General features: G+C 36.3%; 1 protein-coding gene across 18 annotated transcripts in view; it reads right to left on the bottom strand.

Annotated features, from left to right (window-relative positions):
- Positions 1-26,077, bottom strand: part of DTNB (dystrobrevin beta) — a 258,809-nt gene that overhangs the window by 141,836 nt on the left and 90,896 nt on the right. For 17 of the 18 annotated variants that reach the window (XM_057497369.1, XM_057497380.1, XM_057497381.1 and 14 more), the window contains 3 exons: positions 20,301-20,455; positions 9,181-9,286; positions 5,967-6,133 (listed from right to left, as the gene is read on the bottom strand). In XM_057497369.1, coding sequence (XP_057353352.1) covers positions 5,967-6,133; positions 9,181-9,286; positions 20,301-20,455 — 428 coding nt within the window. Of the gene's footprint in view, positions 1-138; positions 228-5,966; positions 6,134-9,180; positions 9,287-20,300; positions 20,456-26,077 lie in introns of all 18 variants that reach the window. The other variant, XR_008995919.1, reaches the window with a different exon arrangement.

Here is a 26,077-nt window from a genome sequence, read left to right as displayed (position 1 = left end):
TTGCTTCCATGTGGAGAACCTTCTCTGCAGGACCCCACCAGGCTGCTCCCTGCCTCCAACTCCCTCCTCTCCTCATTACACTGGTTGGTTCTGGAGAAGACATGAACATGCCTCCCTCAGCCTCTTTCCCTCCCTTACCTCCTGATATCTGCAGCTCCACAGAAAGCAAGCAATGTCCTCTGCTCCCAGAGTCACAAGCTCCCAGGTCTACTTCCTGCTGAAAAGGCCTGCGTTGGGTGGGGGGGGGGGTCATTCATTACAGGGGCTACTGGCAACTCCATTGTTTCCTTACAATTAAAACCGCTTTCTCAAACAGACTGCCATCTGCCTAACTCCTGGCTGCAATCGTGAGTGAGAAAAAGTGAAGCGGGATTAGTTGGGCCTTCTAAAATCCCAATAAGAACTACTAGTAGTGTACAGCAAAGGATACCACCAATACAACAAAAAGGCATCCTACAGTATGGGAGAATATATTCATAAACGATAGATCCGATAAAGGGTTGACATCCAAAATATATAAAGAACTCACCCACCTCAACAAACAAAAAGCAAATAATCCAATTAAAAAATGGGCACAGGATCTGAACAGACACTTCTCCAAAGAAGAAATTCAGATGGCCAACAGACACATGAAAAGATGCTCCCCATCGCTTGTCATCAGAGAAATGCACATTAAAACCACAATGAGATATCACTTCACACCAGTAAGGCTGGCCACCATCCAAAAGACAAACAACAACAAATGCTGGTGAGGTTGTGGAGAAAGGGGAACACTCCTGCACTGCTGGTGGGAATGTAAACTAGTTCAACCATTGCAGAAAGCAGTATGGAGGTTCCTCAAAATGCTCAAAATAGAAATACCATTTGACCCAGGAATTCCACTTCTAGGAATTTACTCTAAGAATGCAGCAGCCCAGTTTAAAAAAGACATATGCACCCCTATGTTTATCACAGCATTGTTTACAATAACCAAGAAATGGAAGCAACCTAAGTGCCCATCAGTAGATGAATGGATAAAGAAGATGTACATATACACAATGGAATATTATTCAGCCATAAGAAGAAAACAAATCCTCCCATTTGCAACAACATGGATGGAGCTAGAGGGTATTATGCTCAGTGAAATAAGCCAGGTGGAGAAAGACAAGTATCAAATGATTTCACTCATCTGTGGAGTATAAGAACAAAAAAAAAAAAAATGAAGGAGCGAAACAGTAACAGACTCACAGAACCCAAGGATGGATTAACAGTTACCAAAGGAAAAGGGACTGGGGAGGATGGGTGGGAAGGGAGGGATAAGGGTGGGGGGAGAAAGGGGGTGCCATGATTAGCATGTATAATGTGTGTGGGGGCACAGGGAGGGCTGTACAATACAGAGAAGACAAGTAGTGATTCTACAGCATCTTACTATGCTGATGGACAGTGACTGTAATGGGATATGTGGGGGGAACTTGGTGATGGGGGGAGTATAGTAAACATAATGTTTCTCATATAATTGTAGATTAATGATACCAAAAAAAAAGTAAAAAAAAAAAGAACTACTAGTGGAAAAGTGTTCAGAAAAAGATATCACTGACAAAAGTTATCTGTGATCGCTGTCTCCATTTCTCTCCCTTTCCCTCTAGTACCCACTTTGATCAGTTTTAGGAACCCACCACTCCACAGAAACTGCTTTGGTCAACATGATCCCGAGGCCTATAACCCCTATACTCCTGATTCCTCTTTGTGATGTCGTGCTCATATGAGAGTCCAGTGTAAACTGGCAGAGGGGCTCTGATCTGCCCATTCAGGCACCCTGCCCTTTCATAAAAGGTTTCTGCCTCTGCTAATTTCTTTGGAGATCCTTCCATGTGCCCAATGTATACTGGGCATGAGAAGGGCAGGATGGAAGAGACACACCTGCTTTAAACTGTCTTGACCCAAAAGTAACACAGATGACTTGCAAACAAATTCCATTGATGAGAACTAGTCAATGGCCCCATCTGGCTGCAAGGAGCATGAACTATATAATCCAGTTACACATCCAGGAAGAAAGGGAAAATATGGATATTGGTGTTTCTAAGCACTAAATATCTTTCTGCTTCCTTTTCCTATGCATAGAACACACTCAAACCACTCCCATCCCTCAAAAGAAAACCTGAAGTCCCATTCAGTCAGTGCATCTAACTACAAGTCCAAGATCTCTGGGAATGGCACAGTCTTCTTTATCAAGACCATGTGTAGCTCTTTATGATGCAACCTATGAACTGAACAGGTAAATCATGGTGGGACAGGAGCAGGAGGCTCTTCCTTTTCTAATATCCTCCTATTCAGGTGGCATGCCCTCCTTAGGGATTGTGCACTCTTCACAACCCACCTCTTTCCAGAGCAAGTTCTAGGTCATTAATAAGTGGCATTTCACCTCAAATAGTCAAGGGCTTGCTCAGTCCAGGTTCATGGCTCCTTTGCTAATACAAGTCCCTCAAAAACTCAGTAGGCCTTTGATCTGTGTGCTTCCAGTCAGTCCAATGTGCCAGTAGCCAGACAGAAAGTTCTTCCCTAGACATAATTCTCAAGCCTGATTTATGTCTCTGACTCCTTGCTTCTTGCTTTCAACAGAAGACACCTGGAGGCTATATGAAACAATAGGTCAGTGGTTTCCAACTTTGCACAACAGAATCATTTGAGGGAATTTTTTTAAATTGCCTATATCCAGATTTCGTGTACCTTGTTCCCATTAAATCAGAAACTATATAGGTGGGAGCAGGGTGGTTCTGAAGAGCAGACAAGGACAAGAACTCATATCCCTAATCTGATCTTTGCCACAAGACTGAGTCATTTTTTTCCAACTGAGAAAGTTTACTAGCCTTTGTTGCTCAAAGCCTTTCTCAATGCTCCTGTCTTGCTCTGTGGAGTCAAAAAGCAGTCTGTTTTTCCTTTCACTGCCCCAAGTGTCAGAACTTTCTCTATTCCTTCATTTTTTGTTTGAAAACTAGCCAATTCTTTCCTAAGCTTATCTTTCTTGTAAAAACCTAATGAATAACAGTCAACACACACTCACACTCTGATCCTTTCTAATATTTGACCTAGAGCTCAGCTGGTGTGAAGTGTGCCTTCCAAGCTATCATGGATGACTAATTCACCAAACTGATCACCATTGTGTAACATGGGTTTCTGTCTTTCCTGTCCCCAATATCAGTGCCTTCATCAAGTGTGCTACCTGACCACTAAGCCAATGACACAATTTTATGGTTTCATTTTAACTTCCAGTAGCTTTTTTTTTTTGCTTCCATTGAAGTCAAGCAGATTGGTGAGATATTCTTCTCCACCTATCATTCAAGGACATTTTACGGTTTCTCCTCCTCTGGGTTCTAATGAAATTCTCTCCACTAAGCTGGCAGAGAAGGTGGAAAAGGCATCCAGTTGTTAACTGTCTTGTTCTGGTAAGACACATGTCACCCGGATCACATTTCACTGGTGAAAGTTATTCACATGGTCCCTCTAAAAGATACAGGAGGGCTGAGAACGTAGTGTAGATGTGTCCCCAACAACAAAAAACAGTGACATTGTTCAGCCCTGATGGTCCTTTTCATACCTCTTAAAATTTAAGCTCTACAAGGGCAGGATATCTTTGTCTGGTTTATTCATAGATGTATGCCTGTTACAGTGCCTGGCACATAGTAGGTGCTCAAAAAATATCTTTTGAGTGAATAATGAGTGGGCAGAATGAGTCCATTCAAATATGGTATTATATGGCATTTTTTTCCCTAAAATAAGGGCAAATGAACAGATTGCTGATTAAGAGAATGATGCCATACAGCATATAGTTACTTAGATAAAACATTAAACAGAAACTCTTGGAAAAATAAAAATAAATTTCCAAGCACCAACAGTACAAGTATCAAATCTATAATGCAACTTCATATATGAGTTGGTTAAATGCACACTAAATTCATCAGTTGTGAATATAAACATTTATTCAAAATATTAGTACAATACAGTGAACACTCTTCAAAGAAATTACTATTTAACTGACCACACGTCTTTTTTTTCCTTTACCCACATCAGCCTCAAAATTCACCATCTTCTTCAAAGATCAAAAGTCCATTACACAAAGTCCTAATCTAGAAAACAAGTTATACACACTGCTAAAAGACCTTACAGTATGCATCTACTACAAAGAATGTATACACTCATTAAAATTCAGAACTGACACATTTATGATACAAACTTCAAAACTATGCATGCTTATAATACTTGATTTTTCTTGAAGTCTTAAGTCACTACAACAAAAATGAATTAATCAAGCAGAAAAAATAACAAAGCTGAAATAAAATATCAACAAATAGGGACAATGACTTACTTCACCAGAGTATTGTGAGGATCAGACAGAAATAAAAGAAATCACTTGTGATTTCTGTACTTTCCTTTACATATGCTACAGCTCAATGAAAAAAATTCAACAGAATACATGAGAAATTGCTTTGTAAGTCATAAAGCATACTTAAAATCACTTATCTTTAAATAAATACAAAATTCCCCTTTCTTATGGGTTATAATTAGTTAAATGATCAAGTTGAAGCTAAGGCTTCAAACAAGAAGTTCCTCATTCTCTTACCCCCAACATATATAAGGAGAATTTTCAGTAGAAACATCCCCACAAATCCAATCATTACAAAAGGTAATAGAGCAAAGAGTTACCTCAGTGTAAAGAGTTAGACTCTACAGAAATAAATGAGACTAAAAAAAAAAAAAAGATCAATGAAACTAAAAGCTGGTTCTTTGAAAAGATAAACAAAGTTAATAAACCTCTAGCCAGACTCATCGAGAAAGAAAAGGCCCATATAAATAAAAATCACAAATGAAAGAGAAGTACAACTGACACCATAGAAATACAAAGGATCATAAGAGACTACGATGAACAATTATAGACCAACAAATTGGGAAACCTAGAAGAAATGGGGATTAGAAATACAATCTTCCAAGACCAAATCACAAAGAAATAGGAAATCTGAATAAGACCAATTTAAAAAACTCCCCCAAAAACATGACCAGACAGCTTCACAGGTAAATTCTACCAAACACTTAAAGAAGAATTAGTATCAATCCTAGTCAACTTATTTCAAAATATTAAAGAAGAAAAAATGCTTCCAAACTCATTTTATAAGGCCAGCATGATCCTTATACCAAAATCAGATGAAGATCCCACAAAAAAAGAAAATTACAGCCCAATATCTCTGATGAACATAGATGTAAAAATCCTCAACAAAATATTAGCAAACCAAAGCTAATAATACATTAAAAGGGTCATACACCATAATCAAGTAGGATTTATTCCAGGAATATAAGGATGATTCAACATCCACAAATCAATCAGCATGTGATAAAAATCACATTATCATCTCAATAAATGCAGAAAAAACATTAGACAAAACTCAGTCTCCACCCCAATATTGTCATTTAGGACTAATTTTGAAAGTAAGTTCACCAATGTGGCAACTGTAAAATACAAGATTTCCCCAACTTCAGACTGGCAAAAATTTAACTCCTTTCTTCTCAGGCAGCTTTCCTTGCAATATTTAAACCCTTTATACATAAGGAAATTTTGCTTAAAAAAAAAACTTAAAATCTTACTTAAAACTCAGGGAGTAAGCATCTGGGGAGATATCCAGATATCCACCTTAAACAATTTACAATAAGACACTTTTCACTTTGGGAAGGGAGTATTAGAACATTCCATCTTATTGGATAAAAGGAATCATTTCAAATGTAATAATATCTCCATCTCCTGGAATTTTAAAAATTCTGTTTTTAAAATCAAGTGATGAAGTAGAACACATGTGTAACGCCCATCATAAATGTTAGTAATGATGATCTTATTCACCACATCCTTACTTGGTAAGCATCTGTCAGGATCTGGCCCAAGTGCTGTTACTAATGAAGCAGATTAACAGTTGGGGACACAGACTAAAACACAAAGCAGTTACCCAAGAGGAATGCTCCTTCATCTGGTGTTGGTTGCTGTGAGGGCCACTGGCATGGCCCCGCCAAAAGCAATTCTGGCAGAGCTGGTAGTTGTGGCACTGCTGGCATCGGTACCGGAAGCCCATCATACTCTCACACCGGCAATAGGCACACTCGACAGGGTGGAAGACTTGTAGGACAGGAGACGGGCCGGGGCAAAGGGGTGGGCAGGAGGGAGAAAGAAATCGTTTTCATTTGCAAAACACAGTCAATGCATTGGAAAACCAAACCTAATATGAAAAAGCAAAGGTGAAAACAGAATTATAACTGAAGATTCTAAGTTGTCTCCTAGTTAATTTAACCAGCTATTTACCAGAGTAAGAAAGAAAGATTTATACATTAAAAACTTTTGTTTCTAACTTAGAATACTGCATTCCAATCGACCTTAGAAAGTAACCAATTTCTTTCTTTTAAATGAAACTCATCTTTTTCAAAATGTAGATAAATATACAAGTAAGGAGAAGAGAGAAGTCTTCACTCCAAAATTTCTTTTCCAACCTATTGCTTTTAAAAAAAATGTATCATCATTAGTTGTATATATACTTGTTTCCTTCACTAACATAAAATCCATGAGAGCCAGGTCAATGTACTATGTGTCTCTGCTATCTGAAAATTGTATTTTATGCAGTTTATACTGAAGGCCTTCAAATGTTTGCTGAATTAAATATTACCACATACCTGGGCATAAGTGGTAACTGGTAAAAAGTAAGGTTAGACATATTAAAATAATAGTCTTAGGTAAGAACTCTAAAAGCATAAAATACAGTACTCTAGACCAGCGATGAAAAAGTGCTTTGGAGGAAGGGAAACTCAGTGACCTGCCACTCTTTTCTCCACCTCACACAGCATCTTACCTTATGAAAACCTGCCAGGTGGCAGTAGGAACTCATAGAGATGACTGGATTTCTTTTACAGCCTGAAAGCCCAGTTCATCAAGTGGGAAGTGGGTGATACACTACTGTATGTTAGAGATTGTTACTTATACTTTTAAATGTTGGTAGCGTAATTGTTTCCTCTGGCAATTTCATTCTGAACACAAAAAATGGAAGTCAATAAGAAAGGGGGATACAGTATTCAATCTTGAACAGCTCTTTCTAGCACTATGTGTACAAATCCTATCTTACCTCAGTTACAAGAATTTTTAGTCCTGCTTCCAAAAATGTATACTAACTAGGGAATTAAGACTCAAACAAAAAATTTTGAGCGCTATGTGAGGAAAACAATGTAACAAGATCATTAAAGGCTAAAATAAAAAAATCAGGAATGAGAAAATCCAAGACATGCTTCCTCTAAGAAATTCAAGTTTTTTACCATCAAGCTAGTTCTAAAGAATAATGAAATGCTCATGAGTCTGGGCTCTAAATTGAAACTGTACAATCCAGTAAAGTTCCACCAGAGAACACTACTCTCAAATCAATATGGAGTGAACATCAATGCAATCAATATCAATGTACCCAATATTTATCATTCTATACAATAACTTGGGGTTAATGTTAAATGAGATGTATATATTAATATTAAATTATCAAACATATTCTCATAATTTTGGTTGAACATTTATGTCTATGATTTTTCTTCTCTTTAAACCAGTCAAGAGCCAGTGCTTACATCAGACAGTGGAATGGCTGACCAGGTAGAAAAGCACACAGCCAGAAAGAGGAAAGGAGCGAGTGTGCTTGGTCAATTACAAGTAAGATCAGGTTTTGATAAAAGTATTCTTTTTGGAAGAATGCTTCATATGGTAGTTGAATTTGTATATGATATACACTTGAATTAGTAAACCAATATAAAAAGTGCAACTTTTGCTTAAGCAAATAAATATTTGTCCTCATGAATGGTAACTTCAATACAAGCCAAGTGATAATTTTCATAGCACGTAGTGGGCCCAAACAACAAAATCCTAGAAATACCATTTTATAATTTATTTCCCACCATAAAAATTGACAGTTGGATAAATGTTATTGTGATAGGTAACATATTTTATTTTATAGATATTACAATGATTTCATAATATTTCTCTGTTTCTGAGAAAAAAGATATCAGTAACCACCTAAAAATTTAATCAATAAACAATACAGTGATGCAAAGTCACAATAACATGTTTATGTGGATAACAAAACACTGACAAATGGGATTCATTCTACTTGGCATAGCAGATACAAAATGATTTTATGAAAACATATTGGGTATTAAACTACTAAAACACTTAAGGCTTTAAAAGTATTGCCCCAAAAGACAATAATATTGTAATAATTTAACATCATAAATCTCTATCCAAAAGTCCTGTTAAAAATTTTAGGTGTTTTAGTCAAGAGATTCTGGACCTTTAAGAAAATAATCCTGACTCTAAGATACTTGTGAACTAAAGCCACAGTTGGGCAAAGGTTGAGAGGTGGGAAAAAAAGGTACTGGTAGGAAGGGGAGAATACAAATAGAGTATTTCATTCTTACAAAGGGGAAAAAGACTCTGCTTTAGTGCCTCTCGGCCATTACTTGTTCCCTCCTATGTAAGGAAGAGAGACAGGCATGAGCTTGTAAACGAAGGGAGTTACACAGAAAAACTATGGCCGTTCCTTTAGTAAACTCAACCTAAACAAGGAGATAAATTATAGCAACAAAGGAAAAAATTAAGAAGTTACCGAGAAATAGTACCATTTCACTTCCAAGCAAAACAGAGACTGAAGTCAAATTACTGGGAGGATATTGAGAGTAATTCAAGGTAAAACAGTAAAAGAAAAACTACAGATGTGTGAAACACAGTACCAAATTCTATCTTAACCATTGTCCTTTAAACAATTCCAAAATATAGTTTTGGTGGTTGCATCTATCCAATTTTTCAGAGCTATTATTTGTATAACTTAAAGGAAAAAAAGGAAAGTCATGGCCTCATCAGGTATGTTCAAGCAGAAAACGACCATTGGGAGTCTCAATGGAAAAGCCTAGCATTTGAACCACAAAGTTTTACAGCCTGCTATTATTACTTCTTGGTACCCTAAGTAATAAGTCCCCTCTCCCCATTTTTTTTGAGAGACAAATACTCCTCTTTGGAAAGCTAAAATCACAAATCCATATGACAGAATGCCAGCAAATGTCAATAACAGCTAAGGACATTACAAACACTCTCAGTTCCTATACTTCCTGTAGCCTAAGGAACTGAATGAGAAAAATTCTGCTTACCATTCTCAACATGGGCGAGCCTGTGCATGAGAGGTAGCCAGACAAGGCACTGGGGAGGGGGATCCGCCATCATGGTGTCTAAGAACATATTCAGCATTATCTTCTTCTGTGAAGAGAAGAAAAACAAATATACTTCATACTTTTCAAGTGTCTCTGAACTCCAAGATTAAGTTAATTTAGGATTCTCCCAACCAAGTGGTAATGAATTCTATGTGAAATTTTATAGCAAATCAAATATTTTAACTACTAGACATTGCTACACACAATAATATACACTACTAATACATTCAAATGCATTTCCACATACACTATTTTGAGTCTTAAAACAACTATGTAAGGTAAGTTAGGTATTACTATCTTCATTCTGTATCCCCTAGAGGATAAAACAGATGAGGAACAAAACATTTAATAACTTGTGAAGGTCCTACCCAAGTCAGCCACAGAGCCAGGACTAGAGCTCAGCTGTCCTTCGAATTCCATTTCTGTTATCCAGTGGGGGAAACAGACAGCTGCACCTGATTGTAACATGTCAATAAGAGTGGGAACCACAGCCATCTGGATGTCTACGTATTTCCAGCATTCCAAACAGTGCCAGGCACACAACAGGCACTTAGTTAAGTAATTGCTGAATAAATACTACAGTGAGAGGCAAACACTCATAGATATCATTTAACAACTTTCTCATTTACAGAAAACTGAAATTCAAAGTAGTGACATAATTTGACCAAGTCACAGCAATAGCTGTAATAAGGATGAGATTAGAACTTGAATCTCCAAATGCCCATCGCAGCACTCCCTCCACTACACCATCTCTCTAGCTAGACTGCATTTTTTTTCTATCTTTATTTTGTTCTTTTAAATAAACATATAGTAAGCTTCCACTGTATGTGAAACACTGATATAATTGATTCCACATGGACAAGAAAAAATTAGAAAACAGTCTAGAAAAAAAGAGAGCCATATGATATAGACAAAACAGATTCTCAACAGTATTTCAAATTAATACATTTTCTTTTTATTTTCTCTAGCCCAGAAAGCAGTTTTCAGCTCCAAAAGGAAAGCAAACAGAGGAAAGGCAATGCAGTACAACTAGATGTGTGATTTCTCTAACTAACCTGGACACCTAGGATCCCCTTCAAACTTCAGTCCACAAGAAGAGCAGAGACAAAAAGGCAAACACAGAACAGGATATGCAGAGCCCAGTAAGCAAGCCTTCCCAACCCTGAGGCCACCACCCAGAGGTGCTGGTGGGGCGTGGCGGGGTGGTAGTAGGGGGAGAGACTAAGGGGTGGGGGTGGGGTGAAGCCAAAAGTCACCCAGAACTTCATCTCACTCTCTCCCAAGTAACTGTGTTCCCAGTCCCACTACTTTTCTTGAAGTTCAGCATTAAAAATGTGTTTCCCATAAAACTTTAAAATACTTTATTTCAGGGGGAAAAAAGCTTTTAAAAAAAGCTTTTTTAAAAAAAGTTTTAAAAAAGATGGGATTGGTTAGAGTTGACCTAAAGATTCTGTCAGTTGATTACAAAATAACCTTGATTTTTACCACTAATATCCAACACAAAGTGGAAGCAAGGAATGAAAGCCGTGTGGTGTTCAGTCAGGAGGACAGCAGCTGCCAGGGTTTCCATTGGGCCCGCCAGGGGACCTATCCAACCACGGTTCCCATCATGCAGACAGGAAACTGCAGAGAATTACTTCGGTGAATCTTTTCAGCAACTGTTAAGAATCTTGATTCCACTGTATGTATATTGGAAGGCTTCTTATCGAGTGTAATCTTTAAAAGAAGAAATTGGTAAGTAGGGAACAGAAAAGGGAGGTAAAGCAGACAGCAGAGAAAGAAAGAGGCTTTTGCAAGAAAGACCTCAAAAAGATGAAAAAATATGAAGGGAAATCTCACATCCAGGACACAGACCACAGGCCAGCACTGAGTCAGGGGGTAAAGGTTCTGAGATATACAAAAGAGGGCTGAAGGAGGGTGATACAGAACACAGTTATCATGCAAAGGCCCTCTATATACAGCTGTGCATTGACGGTGAGGTTTGAAAAAATGCCTACTCTAATAAGCTAGTTTTCCAAATGTTTTCCACCTTAGGTATCCAAGTCACTAATGTTTCTGAGACCTCAGTGGAATCTGGGAGGAATGAGTGAACATTAAAAACAAAAACAAAAAGTCACCAAACATTTTAATGGAGGCCCAGACATGGAAAATGCCTCTATTATGAATATGTAAATAATGGCAACAAGCCTAAGTGAAATTAAAAGTATCTACTAAAACTTAATGAAAAAGACAATACTAGGACATTTTTTAGATAGTTAAGTGGTGTTAAGCAAAAAATAAATATATAGTATCATTAATTATAAATGTAGTATCTAATATTTCTGTATCTTCTTATACTTGTTAAACACTATATATTTTATAAATCTGCTTGTAATCCTAATGCTACTTTCTTTAAAAAGTTTTGATCTGCCTATCATTGAGGTTTTCTCTTTAAATCTTCAAGAAGAAAAGGAACAATTATACCTCATATCTCAGAAGATCCTAATATAAACGCTCAGGATCAGTTGCCAAAAGTTGTCCTAAAATCACACTTTAATTTCAAGTTTTCCAAAAGCATGAGGAATGAAACCAAAGAACTGTGTCCGCATGCTCTGTCTTCCCTTAACCACGTGATCTGGGGAAAATTACTTTAACATTCTGGTTTCAGTTTTCTTACCTCTCAAGAGTGAGAGCAGTGGTTCTTAAGTGTGGTCAGAGGTCCCCCTGGAAGGTCCCTAAAACATTTTCAGGGAGTTCATGAGGCCAAAAGCATTTTCATAATAATTCTAAGACATTTGCCTTTCTCAGACTCATTCTCTCGTAAGTGTACAGTGTACGTTCCAAAGGCAGCGTGGCATGTCCACAATTAATCTGAAAAAGCTATTAAAAGACTCTTCCCTTTTGCAACTACACAGCTATTTGAGGCCAGATTCTCTTTCTATGCTTTAACCAGATCAACATATCACAACGAATTGAATGAGTAAGCAGGTGTGAGAATCCAGCTGTCTTCAATTGAGCCAAATACTACAGAGATTTACAAAAATACATAATAGCACTTTTCTCATTAAACTTTTCTGTTTTGGAATATGGAGTTATTTTTCATAACAATATATTATTTCGATTAACATGCAATACGTATCACTGCCATTTTTAAATTACTTAGTAAACATTTTTAATTTCTCAATCTTAATTTCTAATATAGAAATATTAATAGATACAGCCCACATAAACAAAAGCTCTTTGGGATCCTCAATAATTTTTATTGTAAATAGGTTCTGAAACCAAAATGTTTGAGAACTGCTGGGACAGATTCCCAGCTCAAAAATTCTGTGACTCTGTAAATAATACTGAAAGGTAGACTAGATCTTTTACTGCCCTTTTTGTTTTGTTTTATTTTGTTTTTGTTCTTGAGTTGTACACATTCTTTGCAATTCTCCTTACTTTTTATAGCATAATATATATAACAAAACTGTAATAAAATAACAAATCATGCACATTCCCTCATTTTTTAGGTATGTCCCTCCAAATGTATATATCTTTCTAATTATGTACATACAGTAAATAAAAATATGTAATCTGTTTTTTCACTTAGCATTTTATTATTTTATATTTTCCTACAAAGTCTTTATTTCCAATCATTTTAAATGCTGCCTGATGCGCTGAGAACAAACATCATGATTTATTTATGCTTTCCTCTACCAAATACTGAGGCTGTTTCTATCTTTGTATGTGCTCTCATTTTTCTTTAGAAAGGAGTGTTTCTGTTTGTCACCTACCTCCCCACCCTTTGTTATTCTAAGCCCCAATACTGACAATTATTACCATAAATGCCATTCTCACCTCCCTCTTTCCACCCGTGACTACATCTTCCCTGTTTTAAAAGGGTAGGAACTATTTCTTAAAAGTGAGAAATCCAGTATCACTAAAATAACATGAGAAAAAGTAAAATAATTTAGCATCCAATCATAATATCTGCAATTTCCAACTTCATCATTTCCATTAGAACCTATTTCCTTACAAGCAAGCAGCCCATAGACTTTCATATCCACTGCATTATCACTTACTTATTAATGAGTTAAACAAAGTATGACATTTAGTTAAAACATTTTTAAAACCTTCCAGATTAAAACATTTTTGTACAAACTTTTGTGCAGTTATAGAAATACCGTGTCTGACAAGGGCAAACATACATTATTTGGTTATAGGACCAGTGCTATGGGTCAGTCTTCTGATTATTATTAGACAATGAATTTGTCCATGTCACGGATTTATTTTGGACTTCAAAAATTAGAGTACTTTGTAATGACACAACAATATAATGTTGCTGTAATTTTTATTAGAGATATTTACATTTATTATAGCTGAAAGAATGGATAAACTTCAAAAATGCTGAAGTACTATACTTTCTTCATTGCAAAGCTTGTCTCATCTGAGAAAATCATAGAATAGTAATATTGATCAAAACAACAAGGTTGCAAGTACATTGATGAGCTTTAAGCTTTCAATTAGTATTCCAGCCAAAGACAGTTTCTCATGCCATGTTTGATTTAAATCATTATTCAATAATCCAACAAATCTCTAGTAAGCATTGATCATTTTCCAGACAGTTAGTCACAGGGATAAGAAGCTAAAGGAGACCAAGGTACATCCCTTCTGGGCATATGTGAGCTAGATATAACATGCCAAGGGAATGCAGAAGGAACAATTAATCTTACATTGAAAGATTCAAAGCAACACAGAAAAGGGGATATTTTAACTGGGATTTGAAATATGATGGATTTTGTCAGAGAAGAAAGGTCAGGGTTACTGGCATTCCAGTGCAAGCTGTCAGCATAAACAAGTTAAGTGTACTGCTTTTGCTCACTTGAAATGCATGTTACTCAAAATAAGAGAAATGCAAATTAAAACTACACTGAGAACATTTCTGATTGATGAGATTGGCTAAAGTTCCTAAGTATAGGAACATACGCTGGGGAGAAACAGATGCTCTTACACACTGCTCGTGGGAATGCAGAATGGAACAACCCCTGAGGCGCCGTAACACTGTCTCAGCAGAGCCCACTGGGTGCGAGGGGCAGGCGTGCGTGGGGAGCGGCAGTCTGGACAGAGGTGACAGAGGCCAGCGGGCGGACAAGCGCCATGGCCCCCCGCTGAGAGTCTTACCCAGCAGGCAATAGGGAGTGAGTAAAGTTTTTTTTTAAGCAAAATTGGGACATCAGCAGTTTAATGATGACTTAAATTCGAATTTGCTTATGATTAAAAGGAAAAATAAAACAAAAGCAGTATCTGAGCAGGCATGGTCCTCTTCTTTAGGATGCCATTAGGCCACTAAGTGACTAGGAGACCAGGGTCCTCATTTTTTTGGTAAAGAATTCTTCTGCCTTACCTGTACATTAGTGGGCCACAGGCTCAAGGGTGGGAGGGGGATCCAAGATCCAGAATGGGGAGTACATGCTGGACCGTGCCAGCCATGAGCTTCGGGTAAGGAGCTGGTCCAAAAGCCCTTAACACACCAAGCCCAGCAGCTTTCAACCCTGCCCGCAGCCCAGGGAACTATGACTAAACACATCAGACCTGTTTTCAGCTCATGAGTAATAACTGAGAGCCAGGGGACTTTTCCTACAAAATGTACACAATGAGCATTTCTACTAACAAAAGTGTTTTTTTAAAAGGAAAACCATCTTGGAGCCACTTGTCATTTATGTCTAAGGAATTATTTAGTAAGACATTCTCCTCCATAGGCCCTAGTAGAAAAAAAAGCTCACTTCTAGGTCTCTATAATTGTGTTCAATTTAATTAATACCAGTGATACAGGCTGCATTACTATAGACCTGATCCTAACAAAACCCATTTCATACACCATATTTCATCCAATCTTGGAGACCATCACTTTTAAGATGCACCGTTATTTTTTTCTATCACGAAGAGAAAATAAACCACTCAGCCAATTAAACTAACACAATGATTTAATTATCAGTAATCCTTCATGACACATGAATTGGTCACACCAGTTTCCTGATGAACTGAAATTTCATCTGCTGAGAAGGATTCAGCAGTTCAATCAACCTTCATTTGCACTGCCTGGTGTGACAAGAAATGACTTGGGTCACATCCCAGTAATAGAAAATAATAGAGCTACGTGTGGCTGTCTTCCTTTAAGAAAAAGAAAACGCTCCATGAAGTACCTGGTTGTTGCTTCGTAAAAAAAATATGGAATTCCTCCAATGATGCATAGTTATCTCACCAATATCACATTTATTCCCCTCTGCTGTGTCCACAGATTTCTGTGCTTATAATAACTTTGTTTAATGCCCAGAGTTTACTCTCCATGGAGATTTGAAATGACGACTCATCATAGCTGCTGCCTGGTCAACTGCCATCCGAAGATGCCATTGGTTCTATGAGGTATCTAGAGATCAGAAGTGCTAAGGTGTGAAAAAGTGTCTCCAAATCAATAAAACATGGTAATAACACTAGAGAGCAATGGGAACGTGGAACTGCTAATGGAGACTGTAAAATCTGCTTAATTAGATTACCTATGAAATACACATATACACATGCCACGCAATTCTTGCCAAACTTTATTCAATGGTCCTGGAAAACATGGTCAGAACATCCAGGAAATGTCTCCATTTCAAAGATACAGTGGGAAGAAAAGTCATTTCGGCATACAGCAGAAGATGGTATGTTGGTCAATATATGATCAGAGAACGTCTCCAGGCATGAAATATTGTGCCTGCCAGCGATCATGTAATCATGTACTACTTTCCTATCTCACTCTCCACGTTATTCAGGTTTCCCTTTCATAAAGACGGGCATCAAATTTCAAATCCTCTGCAAGGTAGCCTGAACTCTTCAAACTAAAGTCACTATGAACCTAGGAAATCAATAATAAAACAAATAGCAATCATCTTTCTAGGGAGGATATAACACATATCAAAACCCTGAAATTCAGAGAAATTTCAATACACTCACTGCTTGTTTTTTTTTAACTTTTAGGTCTCTAAAGTCAGTTTTAAGGTCTCTAAAGTCCTAAATAAAGTCAAAATTATAAGAATCTTAATATATGTGGCCTATTAACCAACTATTAGGCTTGAGGTGCTACATTTACACTGTGCTTTATCCAGAAAATAATCACAATCACAAATTTACAACTAGAATTAATTTTTGTATATTTTTAAAAAATATGTCAAAGTAGAGGGAATAATGTAATAATGTCTATCATCCAGCTTCAACAATTCTCAACATACAACTAGTTTTGTTTATGCCTTCACTTACCCTCCAACCTGGATTATCTTGAAAAAAAAATTCCAAACAATTTATCACTTGAATTAACTTTACCCTGATGTTTTATTACTATGGACACCTCAGATGCTTCTGAGACTGATACAAACATCTCACTTCTTGTCTACATAAGTTAGTATTTCACATGGGAAAAACTTAGGAGTAGATTTGCCAGGTCATGGGTGGGTGTCTGTTTAAGTTTACAAGAAACAACCAGGGCTTCCTCCAAAGTGGCTTGTATGAGAGTTCCAGTTACCCCAAATCTTCGCCAACACATGGTGTAAGTCATTGAATTTTAGCTATTCTGGTAAATGTGTTCTATTAAATTAACTTATAAATGCTTTTAATTTTTGTTGTGGCTTTAAAACTATTAAAATATACAAGTCCATATCCCTTCTTTTGGGTTAATTTGTGAAAAGCAGGCAAAATAGTTTTTTAGAAAAAAAACTATTAAAATAAACAGATAAATAATTCTCTTCATATCATATTTCTCCTGTAATGTAACACATACATAACTGAAAAACTGTACATACTGCAATTTTAAAAACAATAAGGTATATGAGAAAAACAGGATTGGAACAAACCTAAATCTATACAGCCTTGTAAACAGAGGACTCACAAAGCAATGGAAATACTAATAAAAGTACCAGCAAAATTAAATCTCTACTGACCTTTCCACTAAGTGCCCCTGTTGGACTGTAACTTTCAGCCTTACTCCTGAAACACTTTTTTCCTTCTTCATGATCAGGACATACAACTCCCAAGACAGATCAGTTTATCAAAACTAAATACTAGATCTAGGGAACAGCTAACTTCATCAATCAATTTTTTTTAGCACAGATGGGGGTGGGGGATGACTTACAGCTTATTTATCCACACCCCAAGCTTCAATGCCATAATACCACAGAAAGTGGAGCAGCTCACAAATCCTCCAAACCTGCCACGTCTCTCACTAAAGGGAGGTACGTCTGCAGGATTTTCAGCTTCTTCAGACAGTCATATTCTAATTGTGATCACTTCTTTGCTTAACCCAGAACATTAATATGCCAGGGAAAACTGTATGAACCAATGACACAACTGCCACTCTACACTGACAGTGTTCTCTCTCAGAGGATGAATGAACTAACTTGTGTTATGGAAACACACGTGTAGGAAAGCAAACTGCATGGGAAAAGTCCATTTTCAAAAAGAAACCCAAAACTCACTGAGTTTAATTCCTACTGCCTGAAACTTTGTCCAAAGCCTGAGTTTGATGGGCATCCTACCTACAGCTTCTTATTTCCTTTGAGGCTTCTTTTTGTCATTTTTGTAGACCAAAGAAAACTCGTTTCCTCCAGACTGATAAATCTCTCTGACATTTCCAAATTTGACTTACATCAAAATAGACGGACTGAATTTCTTATAGGAATCTGCAGCAGGTGAAAAGAAGTAATCAGGCTGAGTTCACAGGCCACATAACAATGGCATAAGGTAATTTGTAGGATCCTAGACAGCCTTCTTAGGATTAACAATTAGAAATTTTTTGTATATTCTTCAACATTTTAAACTGCGATTCCAATATTAGGTTCTCATTATGGTCCTCACACTACAGTATGACTTTAGGGTTAGTACCCACCTACCTGTCATCCACTGTTCAGAGGCTGTTCTTCGCTGATGCTTCTTTGTGTAAATTCCCTTCTCCATTCTGACACTACTTTACTTAACAGAGCATTCCAGAACTTGATCAGTTTTTAGCCTGACCTCCAGGAATCCATCTTACATGAAAAGCCATGTGTACTCATAGGCAAGATTATTGTGGGGACAACAATTTGATGTGATGGTAGCACCAAGGAAACAGCAGCAGTGAGTAAATCAAGTGTTGGTAGTTTCTTCTTCATACTCTCCTTACTTTTCTGGCCGCAAACACTTTAATTCGTGCAGGACCTTCTTGTACCAGGAAGTGTTTGCAACAGCCTCGTCTCATTTGAAAAAGCATATTCAGGGAGAAAAATGCAAACTATCCTTTATTAGAATAAACTGAAGCACAGAGCTATTTTTAATATTCTAAAAGCTGATATTGCTGTTTATGCTGAGAAAAAAATTAAATAATGTATAGAGGCTAATTTCCACAAAAACAATCAGCCAAAGTGTGTACAAATTTGGGAAGAACATCTCCTCAGGACTTACTAAAAATAACTCTCCAGCGTTATGGGTGCCACCTGTTGTGCTGAAGAGTAATATCTAAACAAATTATACAATATAGTTTGTAAGTCTGAATTTAGATAAACATGAACTCCTAACTTTACATGTAAAAAGGAATGTGTTTGTTTCAGTTCTTTTATATATCAAAGCCTCACAGGCCAGGAGGATCTAGTTTAAAATGTACTTTCAATTTGCAAACCTTTAGATTTGTTTCTTTTATATTTTAACTTTATTTTTACATAATTTCAGTCTTACAGAAAGGTTGTAAGATTACTAAAAAATTTCCACTTACGTTTAACCCAGATTCCTCAAATGTTAACACTGCTGAAGAGATGCCGCTTTACCCTTAAATACCTCAGAATATATTTCTTAAAAACCAGGGTATTCTCTTACATAATTTAATACAAATATCAACATCAGAAAATTAACATTCATGACAATACTATCTAGTCTATAAGATTTACTTAGATTTTTTTCAACTGCCCCAATAATGTCCTTTATAACAAAAGAAAATCCTGGATCATGAATTGTATTCCATTTTCCTATCTCTTTAGACACCTGGAATCTGCAACAGTTCTTCAGTCTTTTTCTGTCTTTCATGACATTGACATCTTTAACACATACAGGCCAGTTATTTTGTAGAAACCCTTCATTTGGGTTTGTTGGATGTTTCCACAAGAAGAGACCCAGGTTATACTTTCCTGGCAGGAGCACCCCAGCAGTGACACTGGGTACTTCTCCGGGCACCCTATCAGGAGGCAGGGAGAACAATCCATCTCTATTGGTGATATGGACTTTAATCACTTGGTTAATGTGGATCTGACAGATTTCTCTACTGAAAAGTTACTATGTTTCTTTTGCAATTAAAAAACATCTTATGGGGAAATTGTTGCAGAATATGTCAATCTCCTACTTCCATTAATCTTTTCCTCAGTTGTAATATAGATTTTTTTAAATTCCCTGATTTCCAGAACTTTTTAAGTTTAGCATGAAGCTCCTTTTATCTTATCTTGACTTGAATAAATGCTCCAGCCTCCATCCACTCTGCTCCGAGTCCTTCAAGGCAGTTAAAATCTCAGGAATGCACTCACATAACCTCTAGGGCAGGACCACAAACAGACTCCCACAAATGAAGAGGAAACCAAGGCCATCCTTCTTCCATGTGAAAACAGCAGTGTCCCTTGAGGGGTTCTGAACTGGCAGCTGAAAGTTGTATAGCATTCCTTGTCTCCAGTGCTCAGAATACAATGATCCAGTGTTGTATAGAGTTTTATATCAAAATTCCCATATTTTCAAGTTTAAAGAACTCATTTAGGAGAGTAATATACATCTGGCAGCAATAATATAAACTTTATCTTCGACATTTTTCTTTAAAATTTTAGTAACTTGAACTATTTCAAATATTAGCATTTTTCAGAAGAGGCTCCCCTTTCCCCCCAAAAAAATTTTCAGGTGCACTTTTCATCCTCCCTTTTCTGCACCCCTCCCACTTAACGTTCCTTTTCATCCCCTACTTAGGACCTCCCTAGACTGGAAGCAATCTGATGAAATCTGGTAAAAGCTGGAGGGATGGATGAGCGCTCTTCTAGTCCTAGATTCTACAAAACTGTCCTTACCTGCTGTGGAAAACAGGTGCGGACTGAGTGCTCTGTGTAACCAAAAGATGGCCCTTCAAAGACAGCTGTTGGGAGCTTCAGAACTTCCTTCAGAAACTGGTCAAACTTGCTAAATATCATTAAGCCATTGGAATCTGACATCTGGGAGAAAACATCTATGAGAACAAAACCAAATAAAGTCAAACTAGAAAGAAATACCAACTTTTCATAAATGACTATGTCATTTATATACCAGTCAGAGAGTCTCATTAAAAAGTATCAAAAAATTGTTAAGATTTCTAGTTAATATGTATTCTTATTCTTAATAACATTGTGTGGTCATTTTGTTGACCAGGCCCCTCTCTCCACCAACTTCTACCTAAACCAAATCAAACAACCATTCATGTATGTCTATCTACCTAATCTTTCTGAGTGCATAACTAAATGATATATAACTTTTATTTATTTATGTATATATACCTCACTTTTTTCCAAGAAGAATTTGTAGCAGCATATCTTTATATCTTTCAGCCTTTATGTATGTGTTTATACACATATGCATGCTTGAGCGTATGAATATATTAGCCTATTTGTGATGGGGTATGAAAGAAACTATTATATTTGTATATTCATATGCTAATGAGTTAATGTATACCTGTGAAGGAATAAATATGAAGGAAATATAGAGCACATTTAAGATATTCCACTTAGTGAGTTCTAAAGTAGAGAATATAAAGAATTTATATAATCATTTCTATCCCAAGATACTTTGAAACTGTAATATCCTATTTTTATGTAAAGCCTGACCCAAGCAGATGGGAAAGAAGTTTTCAGTAATACTATTATTTCTTTATCTTGGAGAGAATTTCCTAACTCTAGTTAATTATTCCTCTCTTCTCATCCATTGGGGAGAAAAAGAAAAATAACTATAAGCTCAAAATAACATGACAAAGAAATGTGACCCAAGCTTTTTTCCAAGCTATTGAGCTTTCTTGTAAACAAATCACTGAGTTAAATTATACACAGAAAAATCATTTCCTGAGACCTTTCCAAACATGGCATTTTGAAAAGTTATACTCTAAATATTCATAATGAACAGGTATATTAGAGATATATACATAACAGATATACATAATATACATATATGCATTATTATTTAGGTTCAATTTGGGATACTTATCCTGAAGTACTAGGTATAGAAAAAGAGAAAACATTTTAAATGAATTAATCAAAGGAAAATAAAATGTTAGAGTATCAACCCCACAGAGTTTAAAGTCATTAGAAAACAGGAAATTATCAAAGGAATGAAAATCTACAGTGTATGCTCACACCATAGCTGCCAGTTTGCAGTTGAAGGTAAAGTATTAAATACCCACCAGATCCGATAAGAGGCTAAAAGAAGTCTGGTCCTACTGGAAAGTAAAATCAATTAATTAACAAAAACACACTAAGTTCCTACTATGTGGTCCAAGTGCCAAGCACTCTGCTAGGTGTTTTGAAACAGACGTATGACACATTGTCCTTATTCCCCCAAAACTTTCAGTGTAACTGGAAAAATAAGATATATATGAAGCAAAGAAGAATTAAGTGCTAAACTGACTCTAAAAAGAACAGAAAGAATAGAGGTACAAACATACTTGTTAAACCTATTTGCCAGACACCACAATGTAACTATGTTAGGCTAAATCTGCCTATAGCTACCCAAAATTCATTATCCTCTTTTTCCTAACACTAATGTAATTTTGTGTAGCAATGTACTTAACTAGAATTAAATTGTGCAGCTTCTTTTTAGCAAGTTGTGGAATGTGACTAAGTGCTGGCCAGTGAGACTATAAGCAGAAGGGTCATTAGGGACTTCTAGGAAGACTGGTTAAAAAAAGATGACTAAGCTGCAGAGGAGGCCCTTATCTCCTCATTCCCTTCCTCCTTTTGCTATATAGAATGTGGCTCTGATGGCTGGAGCTCCAGCAACCACCTTGGACTATGTGGCAATCTCAACTTTAATGTAGAAATCATGCACTAGAATGGTAGAAAAGAAAGATAGTGAAAGCATAGGTCCCAGATGAACATGAAGCTACCATACCAGCCCTGGACTACCTAGACTTAAACTTTTTTTATGTAAGAAAAAAAACACTTCAAGGCACTATTATCCTGGGCTTTTGTTTTCATGCAACAATCCCTAATACTAAGTGCTATTTACTATCCTTCACTAAACATTACCTCATTTTAATCTTACGTACGTATGTGCACACATGTGCATGCACATAATTGTTTAAATTTTATAAATAAGCAAACTAGCTTAGAAAGGTTAACTTATTAAGGTTAAAAGAAAGGAGCAAAATCAAGATTTAAGTTCACTTATCTGACTCCAAAGAAATTCCTTACACCACACTTCTTCAAAATATAGTTTAGAATAGGTATAAAAATACGGTAGAATTGTCACAAAAGTGACATGTAGAAGTTTAGCCTTGAAAGGTAAGATCTGGAATGATGAGGGCAAAATTGTTTGGGAGTGGGGGTTAGGGGATGCAACTAGAGAAGAGTCGAATGAAAGACTCTAGGATGGGAATTTATAGCTTATCTGTTCTTGGTAAGCAGGAAACAGTGGATTGAAAAGAACATTCTATGAAAGACAATTTAGACTGAGAAATAAAGGTAATAAAGAGAATAAGAAAAGAATCTGTTAAAAAAGAAAACTTTGAAAGAGGAAAGCAATATAGACTGGGTATAAAAACTCTTAAGTAGGAAAGAAATATTTAGAAAGCTGTTTCAAGAAAATCAGACTGTTAATGACCAGCAGAATGAATAAAAGAGGAAGAATAGAATTGGAGACATCAGCTAGAAAACCTTGCAAATAATGCACAAATGAGGTAGTAAGAGTCTGAACTTCAGCAGTGACAGTATGTGAGGGAAAGGTCAAGTTTGAGACATTTCAAAGCAGAAAAATGGCAGTTGATGGCAAACTGGATTAGGAAATAAAGGAATTTTAAAAGTTACAATTATTCTAAATTTCTAGCTTGAAAAAATGCTAACAATCCTGATTGAAATAAACAAAATGAAGATAAAGATACTTAGTTCTGAACTTAGCAGTATTTATACCAATCAGCAAATTTACAAGGAGAGCCAGTCTGTGGGCAGTTCGAAATCAAGGCCTGGGCCATAGCTTGAGACTTCATATATAGAGCTTTGAAAATGTTACCAATCATGTGAAAAACTGATGCCCTCTGAAGGAGGGAAGAGCATAGTCACTTAGTTTTTAAATAGCTGGCTGCTATTCTTATAATGAGGAAAATAATCATCCATTAAATCTGAATGAAAACAAAGGTTCAATATGGGGATGTGGCAGACACCACAAGGCGTCTACTACTCAATATGGATTTTCCACTTCTTACTCACCACTTAAACCCTGCTTGTGTTTAGAAGGGCAATGTGCTCCATTTAGAAAATGACTTCCCAGTCTCTGCACATTGTAACTTGGGGGTGTCTCTGGAAAGGCTTTCGCATTCCCAACAGAGGCATCTGTTTCTTCTTGGAATGAGAACACGAGGCCTAGCATACAGCGGTCACTTGACCATAAGGAGGAAGGCCGTATGGCAGAGCAGGAAGCCAGGAGGAACCTGAGTCTTTTCATGACAGCCTTAGATTATGGTACCAACTTTGAACTTACTGCCCTTTAGACTTATTTTTACATGAGAAAAATAAATCCCAATGTGTTTAAGCCACTGTCAGTCCAGTTTTCTGTTGCTACTCCATGTATTCATAACTGGTAAACTACCAAGTTATTAACTTGCAGCCACTAACTAAATGGTGGAAATATTCAAGACCAGAGACTTTGGCACATAATACACACACATATATAGCTTCACAATCACAAAAACATATGTGTATAAGCCACACCAACTAATCTATACCTAACTCATTCATAGTAATACAAGGAAGTGACTGGATAGTAAAATGACTAACCTCCCCCCCTCAAAAAAGTATTATTTTCAATTATATTTAATTACTGTGTTATATAATAGATTTAAAATAGTAATTCTTTCTTTAGAAAAATTCACAGAGAAAGGACTATAACTTAATAGGGTCATATTACAATAGTAATTGTAAGTAATAGGAAATTGTAATAGTAAATAGTAATAGAATAAGTAGAAACATATTTGTTTTAATAAAAGAAATAATGCTGGTATTTCAGTATTGAAGGCAGAGTGAAGTAATTCATTACTTCTTGAGTTACTGATTTAAAACAGTATTTTTTAATAGATTAGGCTTCCCTTATCTGTAAGAAAAACACTGAAAAATTACTAATTTTTTAAACTAAAAAATCTAATTTTTTAATCTTTTTAATAAAGTGTAACAATGAATCTAAGTCTGTGTGATTTACTATACATGTTAAAAAAAAAACTCAATGAAGAAATAGAGACAAAATTTAATAAAAATTTTAACTAGTCCTCTAATTACAGGTGTAAACCTTCTGGCATTTAAGGGACGAAATTACTTCCCAGATCACTAGTTAATTTCCCCAGTAATTATCTATTTATATACCTCTGAAAGAAGGTATGCTAATTCCCCATTAGCTATTTCGAGATAAAAATGTAGGCTTTCTCCCTTGTGAAAATTGTCAATCAAGCCCTTAAATGCATATGTGTATACACTTTAAAAATAATGCTGCTATTCTACAATCATCACATATATTTTAACTTTTTTCTGGTGACAATGACCCTGTTTTTACTTATTGCATTTACCCATCTATCCACACCTCTTTTGTCCCCACATGACCAATCATAAACTTTTGCAAGACAATAGAGCTATTTACAGTAGCGCCAAATCTATAAATGGACAGCCATTTCCTTTTACTCCTTAGCTTTCCCTGGCAAATGAGTCTCAACTCCTGCCATCTTTCTACCAACTGAGCAACCTAACCCACAAAAAATATGCATGCACATCTGTATGTTTATAAAAACCCAAATGCATCTTTTATTCCCAAACTCATGGATATTCCCACATCACCCATTAAATCAGAGTGAGGCTGGAGGCTGGGAGCCGACATGCCTCGGGTCTGGTGGACTCATCACGAACTACCTTAGACAAGTCTCTGGGCCTCACCTGGTTTTTGTTTTTGTTTTTCTTGTTCAAAAAAATACAGACTTAGGACTTATTTCTTGCTTCTTTTCAGTTCTAGAACATTTTGGTTATATGGGAAATTAAAATGTGGGTATCATGATTCAGATTAAACAGTCTGAATAAACAGATTAAACAGATTAAATAGATTAAATAGTCTCTAATGAAGAGAAGGGATGGTTAACAGAAACCTGCCAGCATAAACATGCAGTGACAAGTGGTTAAGAGACTATAGCAGAGGAGGCTGAATTTTAAACAGGTAAAATTGTTTAATTGTAACTTCGAAGGGCAGCCTCTCTATGACTGTTAATGAAACATCAAGGAAGCAAACAATTGAAATGTCAGTGGGAACTGCCAGTTCTGGGAAAACACAGCACCTCAGGTCATCTTCTCTCCGGCTACCCAAAGTGTGGTCTATCAAAAACATAAGTAATGTAAATTATTATTATTATAAAACCATTGTTATGCTACAACCTAGAGAAAATACCTGTTACCATTTTGGTATTTTTTTCTCTATGTACATAATAATTTTTTGTTTAAAACTGTATTACATTTATGCATTTTGATCTGAAACATATGTTTGGAAACGTTATATTCAATCATGTGAGTATCCCTAAATTTAACTGAGTTCTCACTTTTGGACACTACAGCTGTTTCAAGTTTTCATGTATTAGAAAAAG

This window comes from Manis pentadactyla, chromosome 2 (genome assembly GCF_030020395.1).
Source record: "Manis pentadactyla isolate mManPen7 chromosome 2, mManPen7.hap1, whole genome shotgun sequence".
Lineage (NCBI taxonomy): Eukaryota > Metazoa > Chordata > Mammalia > Pholidota > Manidae > Manis > Manis pentadactyla.
This window is presented reverse-complemented; position numbering and strand designations above follow the sequence as displayed.